General features: G+C 37.5%; 1 protein-coding gene across 1 annotated transcript in view; it reads right to left on the bottom strand.

The window, feature by feature from the left end:
* The window catches only part of PKNOX1 (PBX/knotted 1 homeobox 1), a 28,461-nt gene that overhangs the window by 7,384 nt on the left and 9,841 nt on the right, over nt 1-11,236 (bottom strand). Inside the window, exons 5-7 of the mRNA XM_010178320.2 lie at nt 3,105-3,275; nt 1,503-1,602; nt 366-463 (exon numbers count right to left, since the gene is read on the bottom strand). Coding sequence (XP_010176622.1) covers nt 366-463; nt 1,503-1,602; nt 3,105-3,275 — 369 coding nt within the window. The remainder of the gene's footprint in view (nt 1-365; nt 464-1,502; nt 1,603-3,104; nt 3,276-11,236) is intronic.

The following is an 11,236-nucleotide window of genomic DNA, read 5'->3' as shown; positions in this document are numbered from 1 at the left end:
AAGAGGCTTTTTTAGTTTGGTGGCGGGTTTTTTGTTTGTTTGTTGGGTTTGGGGGCGAGGTTTGTTGTTTTGGGTTTTTTTTTTTAATTCAGGTACCTAAATTTTTCTGCCATCAGTAAAAACAGACATTTAACATGTAGGAACTATGATGACCTGTCATGGCAAGTGAGATCTGTCTGGGACCTTATGCCATGTTATACAACTTGCAACTCCTATAGCAGTGCTTGCATTAATTTTACATTAGTTACTATGTGTGTGTACACAGAGCTCATTCTCACAGTGTGTCAAATTTAAACCAAAACTCTTAAAACTAGTGAGATTCATCTGAACCCAGAATACCATTCTGTGAAGCCCATGAAACAAACCTGAGAGTTCTGGATACGAATAGTCCCAGGTGACAGTGCTTGTGTCACCACTTGACCTTGTGGAGTGACCACAGTGACTGGTTGATACACTGTCCCCCCTTAAAACAAAACAGGAAAGACTGTAGGTAAGTAAAAGCCCTTAAAATATTATTCTCTTTAAAGACACAAACACATCAAAACTGCAGACAACACAACAGTGTTGATAATGTATCAACTATTCTTTTCTAGTAAGCATGCAAGATGTGCTCTTTGCTACACTAATTTTTTTTTCCATCCACAAAAATCTGTATGACATTTGATTATGTTTCCCTGTATTTTAGGCATTCTAAATCAATTTTCAAAGGAAAATGCCCTGACTATCAGGCTATAAAACAGTTCAGTGTTTTGTTTTAGCTGAGCTAACTCTTCAATCAACAAGGGTCACAACACCAAAACCACACCTATGTGTGTCGACTGGCTAGGGCAGTCAGCTGGGTGACACCTAGATGTTTGGATCAACTAAAGAATCTTGGTGAATGCATAAAGGGTCCTGGGCACCAAAGCCACAAAGCACATAACATGTCTCAGGATAACCTCTCTGCAAGTATGTGCTGTAGGAGCAGACTGCATTGCTGTGTGGCATTTGTAGTCAAGGGGTTGTTTTGTTTTAAAACCTTGCGTAGAAGCAAGGTGAAAAATTTAAGTTCAAATGTCATCTCCATACAATAGTAGAACAACTTGGACATCAAGGATTTTGCAGACTTGTAAGTGGTTCCAAACCCCACAGAGCATGAGACAGATTGCAAGTGCAATATTTTAGGTAATGCATGTTCTTGTCAAACAGAATTCTTTCTTTTCTCCCTTCAAAAAACAAATAAAATACCCCAGTCTCTGAAGTGTCTTTTGACAAAAGTAGCGTTGCACAGAAAGATCTCTTGTTAATACATATATGTAACCTCTGCTCACATATGCATACTTGGTACACATATAAATTAAATGAACATTCAGAAACCAGTAAGGCACTCGACTGTATTACAACGACTTTTCAGGTATTAGAGTTAAAACATTTTTTTTAAAGTATTTGTGTATTTTTCATAACAACTATAAAATAAACCAAAATGAAGAGCAAGGTGCCAGTTTTTCTTTACTGTGTCATACCTGCTACTGTTGCCATAGTTACATTTCCCTGCTGCAATGCTGATGCTGGCACCATAATCCCTTGGGGACTGAGTGTGCCTGCAATGGCACTTGGAATTTGCTAGAAAAATAAAACAATTAGTTGCTTGCATTTTTTTAAAAAAAAAAAATTGTTTATTTGGTTTTTGTTTGGTTTTTTTTTTTAAGGAGATTAATTGTGTAATTTTGTCTCTAAAAATACATTTGGAGTTTAATCACAGGATTAACTTCAAAGAGAAAAGGACTTCATTAGAGGTTCATCATTAGCTACATTAACTTTCTCATTATCACCAACCATTACCTTTGAAAACCCTCATGAAAGCAAATGTTAGAAAAGACATAAAACTATCTTGAGAAATTTTAGGAGAAATTATTCTAGGTATATAAATACTAAGACAAACAGTTTCCAAAGGAACAAGGGAAAAAAGACAGATGAAATGAACCTTTGATGCTCTTATTACAAGCATCAAAGCTTTAGAATTTTAGTTATTACCTTAATTCCTTCAATTTCAAAATAAGGTATTAAGTATTCAAGATGCCAAATATGTTTTATTCTGCTCAGAATAGTTTTTACTCAACCCTGACCATGCAAAGTCTTATGCATCCCTTAATATGTATGAATAATCTCTATTGTAACCAAATGCAAAACTCAGTCCCTCCTGTCTCTACAGAAGATTGTAACAGAGATACAAAAACCATCTTTTAAAAATTGTTTCTGTCTGATTTTAGACTCTCCTTTCCAAACTTCTAGACACCAAAACCTAAGTAAGGAGTCCAGACAGTCAAGTTTGAAAGTCATTGAGGCTTTTCAGAATACATAGCACCAGACACATGAGTAAGTCAGAGAAGGACCATCTTTTAAGACTACATATGGGGTAGGTACTTGAATGGCAGGGCTCACTTTCCAGCACCCAACAGCAGAAACATCAACTATAATGTTGTTGTTAATTAACTGTTGTTATGTAACTGTTGTCAATTTACTACAAAAAATGCAATTGGTTATTGCATTTAGGTAACGTCAACAATATATAAACTGAGATTCACATGTATAGAAATGGGTACTGTTCATAACTGCAGTCACCCCAGGTGGCACGCAGGGACATACATCTCAAATATTGCCACTATAATCTATCATTGTCTGTTTGTTCCAGAATACAGACTGTGTATAAAAAGTATCGGCCACCTCAATATTTTAATGAAGCAGACTAGACTAAGGAGACCTTCTTAACATGGAATTTTTTTAATTCTCCTTTGTGTATTCTGTTTTCTAGCCAAGAAAATAACAAAAACAGGCTATTCTGAATATGTCTATTTGCTGAACTGAAAGAAAATTATAAAAGGAAGAGAGACAAAAAAAAAAAAAAGCAACTCTGTGTTCTGGCATATTTCAACAAATCTGTCCATCAGGCAGTGGCACACAGGTGTGCACAAAAAAAAAATACAGTTCCTTCTTCTCTAAACCAATTTTTAGAAAGTAAAAGAAACTGCAGAAGCTCTGTTTGTAAACTAATAGCAATACAAGTGTAGTTATAACTCCCTAAGGAAATCTAAGCAAAAATACACTTAACTGTATTTGAAACATACCTGAGATTGCACAGGTGAATAAGGACTTCCAGGTTCTCCACTTAATAGAGTTTCACTGTTCATTTTTGTCTTCAAGCAGGCAATGTAACGACTACAGAAATCCTTGCAGAGTTCATTAACCTTTTCTAGCTCAAGCAGATGGATACGTAGAACTTGGATTGCTTTTACCATCTAGGGAGAGAATTGGGAAAAAAAATTAGAAACAAAATAACTGTTAATTAAAAAAATATTTAATGTGAGATTTAAGCAAACACTACTTTCCAGTAACAAAGACCATCCAATTAAAGCAGAGTTACTAACTGTTAAGTGCTGACTAGAGCTCTGGTATCACTGACCATTGTGCTCCTTAAATGTGACAGGAACACATTTACATACAAAACCTGTATCCTGCCACTGCATAAGTAAACTACAATACAGGGAAAACAAAACATGCCAACAATGTAATCTTTGTTTCTGTCACATGTGACACATTAGGAAGACAGAGCATAGTTAGGGTGTACATGGAGCACAGAATGAGCCTGCGTGTCCATGTGACCTTTTATCCCCATCGTACAACTCCGGGTCATACATCACACAAAAGTGAAGGAAAGTAATCCCATCCACACATATTATTTGGAAAGTGTGGCTGGAACAGCCTTGGTAAGCAACAGCCATCTTAAGCTCCATATCAGAAATATCAGGTTCAGTTCTACATTACACCTTCACCCAAGAAAACCCAAAGTGTACTGAGAAGACCCTTCTGTGACTTCGCGTAAACTTGTCACAAAGATGGCTAGGGAGGGTGAAAGGTACATGAAATGGCCTGCCATCTTGCCTGTAACAAAAACACAAGAGCTTTTATTTTTCTATAAAATTACAATAAAGTGGTCCCAAAGTTTGCTGCATTCAACAAAGCTTAAAGTAATTAAATAGTTCCGCAGTCCTATAGCTTTTAAGTTCCTCTGCAATTGTATGTCAAAGATTAACAACTCTGTGGAAAAATCTCCTGAGAACTTGCATATGAGGAGAAAGTTTCTGAAATATAAAACATTAAATACAAAGCACTAAACCCAATATCAAATCCATGTTTAAACAAAAATTGAAGTACAGGAGATACGTACGTGATGAGAATACTTATCATGCTTACTGCAAGAAAAAGACTTGTAAGCTTGGATAGCTAATGGTATTACATACTGCACAAAAATAGCATAGGTGACTGTAAGGGTCATGGCAGAAGATCAAGAGCTAAAACCAAATCCAGATGGTCTAAATTTTCATGAAGCAGTAGGAAATCCAGGAAATTCAGAGATGTACATAACACATTAGCAAAGTAACTACTTTGTTTTTTATACAGCATGCCATCCCCAACATTTACTTGCTATGCTAGAGCTCCAAGAAAAATATCCTTCAGTTTTATGAAAGTGAAGAGATTATAAATTTGAAACATAGTGCAGAGCTTGATTTTAGTGTTATTTTAGAAAATTTGTAATATATGAAGGGTCAGTTATGTGCCTAGAGCACTGAATCCAATGACCAGAAATGATAGCTTGCTAAGTAATCCTCTCTCTACTTCTAACCAAAGAAGCCAAGTGGGAGCTGAAGTTGCCTTTTTTTCAAAGCAACTGAAGGAGATCGAGGCAGGCAAACTCCCGTGTGCACTCCCCTCTCCACCAAGATGACTTTAGCTTTCATTGTGACAGATCTTTTCCCTGTTTTTTCAGTAGAAGGTATTCTAGTTTTATGACACGCGCCCAGTATAGAGAATTGCATGTTAAAATAAACAAATGAAAAAAAGAAAGTGATAACAAAAAAGGAAATCTTATCCCTTCTCAGGGCTAAAAAGAAAAAAACAAAAAACCCCACAACATATATCTTTTAAAGCACAGCTGCAGAAAAATCTGAGATGTAGACTTGAGGCAGTTGATCCAAATTAAAATTTGGTAACTCTTACAACCTCTGACACCAAAAGCCTTTGAAATAGTAATGGCCCAGCGCTGAGGTACATAAAACTGCAGTCTTCTAAAAAAGCCCTCAGCAATGGTTGCTGTTCAAACTGTGCTTAAGTATCTTTAAACACAACAAAGTTAAACTATGCGAATTTAACCAGATTTTAACACAAAACAAAGGTCATTTATGTTTAAAGATATTCTGCTCCTTTTGGAATTATTAATTATTGTTCTGTAATACTGCAATAGAGACAAAAAAGTTTAAATTATAAAATGCTTCATGTGTGGCAGACCAACACAGAGCATGAATAATGAATGCCTTAAACATTCGGCTAAAACTGAGGTAACAAAAATATGCCTTTAGGCACATAATATTTGACTGTATTAGCGGTTGGCTTTGTTCTGTCCGGAGGTTTTGTTTTGTTTTATTTTTCCTTAAAATGTTACCCATATTTATATTATTTATTTATCAGCATTTGTTTGGAGGAAAAATAAAAGTTTTTTCTTCGGCTTAGATTTAGTTTCAAATTGATGGTTGATACTTGAAGTGAAAATTTAATTAAAGTCAAAATTACCCATAAACAAAGAACCAGTAACACTATCCAGGTTTCTGCAGAGCCACACACAGTCACACCACTCTTACAGGAAGCAGAGCTACTGTGGTTAGGAAGGCAAACAAAACTTTGTAAATATGCCATGCCTGTCACCAGGACATATTTACTCATTTACAACTACAATAATTGTGGCCATATGGCTCGTACTCTCTTGCAGCAAGGGTGGACCAAACTTAAATTTGTTGGCAGAAGTTCACTTGTTCCTTAAAATAAATAAATAAATAAACAAACGAGAACTGATAAAATCACCCCTGTTGAACAAAGGTAATACAAAGAAATGTTTCCAGACAGATCAAAGAAGAATTAATATTCCATTCCTATGTTCTTAAAAGGCACATCTAAAAAAATCTACAACCACCATGTTTTTGTTATTTAGTGCTACTGAGCAGAGTATGCCACAGAACAATGAATTTTTATAACCAACTTGATTCAGCCTTTTCAACTGCAGAAATAAACCTGGAGCATCATTTCAGAGAAATGCACAGACACTGAAGTAACTATGAGACATACGTATATTCATGAAATGACTGTAAATAAAGATAGCGGTAAACTATTAAGCAGAAAAAGAGACATTACTGAAACACTTCCAGTTCTTGCTAAAACTGCTACCCAGAGCGTATTTACATATAAACATATCATATATTAAATTTGGAGACATCTTTAACCCTAAAAATGCTTTAGATTGTGCCTGTGTCCTGTCTTTTCAGTGCCTCAAGGACGTGGTGCAAAGGGCACAGAACACACTATGCACTACCTTATAATCCCCAGCTCACCTTGTTTATCTAAAACATATATTCACAATTCTTAACAGATTTCAGGGCACATAACATAAGCATATAGCAAATACATATGTGAACAACATATATGAAAGAATCTCCATATACTGACAAGTAATCTCACTCAAATTACTCTTCTTATTTGCAAATAAAAACAATTAAAATACATACATTCACAGATCACCTACCTTCCTGAGCTAATCCTTCTGGAACAGTTTAGGTCTACAGGGGAAGAACACAAATTCTGGTAGAAGGGTATTTTGTTTTTATTTTATAACCTCTATCCCCTATTTTGAGCGCCCAGCTCTGAGACACGTCTAGGAAAACTATGACTAGAGGTTTATGAGACAGTTCTGCACATTATAATAGTAAAAACACTTTTCAGAAATGCAAAAACATGGCTTGTTCACTCAAGAACATTCAAATGACATCAGCTGGCTTCACCACCACCACAACTCTTCCTGACGCAACTAAAAGTTCAATGGGACAGTCTTTGAGAAGAGGGTACTGAACCAAAAATCCTTACCCCAAACGAAACAAAAAACTCGAGGGTCTTCAAAAAAGGCAGTGTCCTGTTCAAATACAAAAGTGAGAGTACATTTAACACCCCACGTTTTGTATTGTTTCTAGATTTGACAAAGTCATAAGTAACCTGCTCTGACTTCACAACTGACCCTACTTTGTTGCAGGAGGTTGGACTACAGACCTCTTGAGCTTGTAATCCAACTTGAATCATTCTATGGGCCTATGAATGTGGGGAAATTTAAAAAGCCAGCCATATGCAGGAAGAGATTACCCTGAACAGAAGCTATATAAGAGGCAGTAATCATCCTGAGGCAACATGATGTTTCTGTAGTGGCTGGGTTAATAGTAAGAAACAAAGAAGTGTTAAGTACTGAATATCTTAAGAAATAATGTAATTCATTAAAGCTCTAAAACTTATCTGCAAACACTCACGCTGAACAACTTCTTAGACATGGAACAACCAGTCCATGTAAGTTCTAAGCACAAAAGGATACTCATGGAGAACAAAGAGAAGCTGGTTGATTGGTTCATTCCAAGATCTTTATCAGTGAAAATGAGATAGTGATGTCAAAAGGGTAGGGAGCTCCACCAGATGTATCCTCCATGCTATGGGGATAGAGCTGAGCACATTTCCAGAAAGAAACACATGCAACTCAGGAACCTCTGGCTAGCAATACAGCCCATCAAGACCTGAATCTTAGCAGCAAACACATGTTTTCTGGTATTGATGCTTGATATAAGGACTAAGGTGGATGCAAAGTAACAGTCCAAAAAGATAAGGAAGAAGTTAAAGCTCTGAGAAAGAAAGCATATTTCCAGTCTACTAAGTAAAACACAAGACCAACCTTCAGCTTCCACTTCCTTCCCACAGGGACTAGGATTTGAAAAGGGGAGGTCTGCAGAAGTTCTTGCAGCTAATCAGCACTTACATCAAGTTCAGAGAAGACCAATGGAGACACGCACAGCTTGAGTGATCAAGAATCAGAAAAAAACAAAATTGTTGAAAACCAGAAGATCCCTGTAGAAGACATTTCAAGATTGAGGATAATTCTGGCTCCAATAATATGCTGAGCCATGCATATCTGTAAGAACTAAATATTTGCTGCAAAAAATCATAAACTTGTACTTCTTTCTTTTGCCTCCCTAATAGTCTAACTTGTGTGGTCAGAGCCAGTGAAGTTGGAAGGGAAAGTTTCAAAGTTCTGTTTGCAGCCAATAGTTCTTGAAGATCAAACAGGTAACTACCACAGAAAAGCCACTTTCTTTGTGGATTTATTAGGGATGGACTAGAACTCGAGAGTTTCGGTCCAAAGACAACTACTTCTTCTGACTGGAAGATGAATCTGCATTAGACGTAAAGAAATTCCTAGAATGTCAAGACTTCGTAGATCTCAGAGCAAGCTGATAAAATCTGTCCAGGAGCTAGCACTGAAGCTTCTCAGTTTTCTTTCAACAGATCTTAGAATTGAACTTTGCATTTTCCTGCAATAGGCTCTTCATTGGAAGGAAAAGAGGCATCTCACACACCTCCCAAAGGAAGCCATAACAGAGTTGTGTGGGTTTTTTAGTGCTGCAGGTTTTGAACACAAACCATTGCTGACTCTATTATATGAATGCACATATAGAAAAAGAATAGGAACATAGAAATAAATCAAACAAAAAATACACTTAATCTGGGTAATTTCAGAGTGTCTTAAAAACCTTCCACAAGACAGTGTCATTTTTTCCACCTCTTTCCAAATTCTTACAATCTATTCTGAGAAACTTTCACTCTTCTAAATATGCTGAAGCCTAATACCAAAGTTCTGACCCGATCCAGAAGCCATCAATATTTACAGAATGTTCCCATCCATTTCACTGCAAACAGTCTATTTTGACAATGTGTCTGACAAAGTCAGACCTGGGAAAGACACTGCAGAAGTAAAAGGCCTAGTAACACTATTTCTGTGTTGACCTTTGCCAAGCCACTTCAAGATCACCAACTGACCCTGTTGGAGTGGTTAACTTGAAAGAACAGAATCCCTCCATCCCAGATAATAAAAAAGGATTGAAATTTGGTTCACAAGCCAGGCTTAGCAATATTATAACATTAAGTTTCAGGTGGATGCTAGCTCTATTTCCCAATGCTGAAATCCTTTATACTACTAATGCAGGAAACCACCAATTAATTTAGAATGGGAACCATAACACCAAAGTCACAAGGTAATCTAGACTGTAGCTTACTAAGAGCCACTCAGGTTAGAACAACATTACGCTGCTCTTAATTAACTTCCTTTCTGGTCAAACTGATCCAATGCCCATGTCATTCAGATTAACATTCTGTGGTCCTCTGGATGAAAACCAAACTCTTCCTTCGGAATATTCAAGGCATTTCAAGTGAGCACACAATGTGAAACCCTGCCAGGCCTGTAAGAGGCCCTACAATCAGCAGCTGTGACCCTTCACAGCTGTTACTTCTGTTATATAGTCAACTAGCCTATAGGTAGTACGGAGCCTGAAATGAGACTCTGCTCTTTTGGAGCCATTAGTTTAAGCTCCCTTACAAAAACTGGAGTGTAGTTGAGTTTTACATGCCACTTATAAAAGAACTAAAAGGAAAAAAATACCTGAAACAGCTGAATTAATGGCCAACTTCCTTACTGTAGGCAGGCCTGTGACTCTTTTCAGCTAGGACTTGAATTTGGCTCTTTGTAGTACTATAACATGCAATTCATCTCAGTTTAGCTCTGTCTCCAAGTTGAATGATTGCTACCAAGAAAGCATGTACACTTTATTTGCTTGACTCTGCTGAGGTCAGATAAAAGCAGAGGAGGAAGCAAGTAGTTGTCTGGCCTACCTGCTACATCCTTTGGCTTGTCCTAATTAGCAGTCTTCACTAGCTTCTCTGTTCAAGTGAATGGTTGATTTAACACTGGAGTTTAAAAGGGAGGGACAGCAAGAACAGAAGACATAACAAAGGTGCACAAGATTAGAATCCCTCTTTACTAAAAAAAGAGATTTTTAATCTCTATAAAAATGTATATATTTACATGACACAAGGCAGAAAAAATTGCCCAGTTACAGCCTTCTCTGTGCAAGCACCTATATTTCAAGCTGAATAAGAGACTGAAAACCATACTAGTTATTTCAACTTGACAGAAACTCTTCTGCTCATTGCCCCTGACAAAATGAACAGCCTGTCAAAATGTCAGCTGTTCAGAATCCCCAGCCTTCGGGACAGGCAAAGGACAAGTTGCACTCAGATTTCATTTGGTATCTAGTAATAGAAAGTCATAGCTAACAATACTACTACAGAACAGGAGTTCAGTGCCAAAGATTTTTGATTTTGCAATGTGGTTCCAGTTTAAGATAGTACTGACCTCAGCAGGCACAGAATACAAGACATAAACAAATACTTCCTCATGCATCTCAAGCAAAATCAGCCAGATTTGTGCAGTTCATCAACAAAGGTGAATGCCACATAAACCAAGAGGCTTTGTCACCACTAAAATCACAAACAGGTCAATCAGTAGGAAGGACTATCTGAACACAGTAGACCCATCTACAACCAAAGTAAGCTAGATCTGAGAGAAGGTTTGTGTACAACCGAAAGCATGTGAAACAGGCCAAAGCATGCAGGATCTGTGGGAAATAGACCTTTGAAGGCTCAGAGAAACCACAGAATAGTTGCAGCTGGAAGGGACCTCTGGAGGTTGTTTAATTCACTCCTCTGCTCAAAGCAAGGTCAACTAGGGCAGGTTGCTCATGGCCACATCCAGTTGAGTTTTGACTGTCTCCAAGGATGAAGACTCCACAAACTCCCCAGGAACCTGCTCCAGTAATTCAATCACCCTCACAGGAAAAATATTTTTGCTCATGTTTTAATGGAACTTACTGTGTTTCAATTTATGTCCATTTCCTCTTGCCCTTTCACTGGGCACCACTGAGAAGAGCCAGAAAGTCTGTCTTCTTTATTCCCCCATTAGATACTTAGATACAATGATAATATTCCCCCTAAACCTTCACTGCTGCGGACTAGACAGTCCCAGCTTGCCGAGCCTCTCTTCATATGAGAGATGTTCTAGTCACCTAATCAACTTTTTGGTCCTTTGCTGGACTCACAACAGTATGTCTGTGTCTAGTAGTGGAGAGCCCAGAACTGCATCCAGCACTCCAGATGTGTCTTACCAGTGCCAAGCAGAGGGAAAGGATTCTGTCCCTTGATCTGCTGACAATGCTCTTCCTAACACAGCCCAAGTGTGTTGAATTTATTTGCCACAAGGATGCATTGCTGTCTCATATTCAGCTTACTG

The sequence above is a fragment of the Antrostomus carolinensis genome, unplaced genomic scaffold, assembly GCF_000700745.2.
Source record: "Antrostomus carolinensis isolate BGI_N321 unplaced genomic scaffold, ASM70074v2 scaffold14851, whole genome shotgun sequence".
NCBI classification, from domain to species: Eukaryota; Metazoa; Chordata; class Aves; order Caprimulgiformes; family Caprimulgidae; genus Antrostomus; species Antrostomus carolinensis.
Note: the sequence above shows the minus strand (reverse complement) of the source record. Positions and strands in the feature narration are given on the sequence as shown.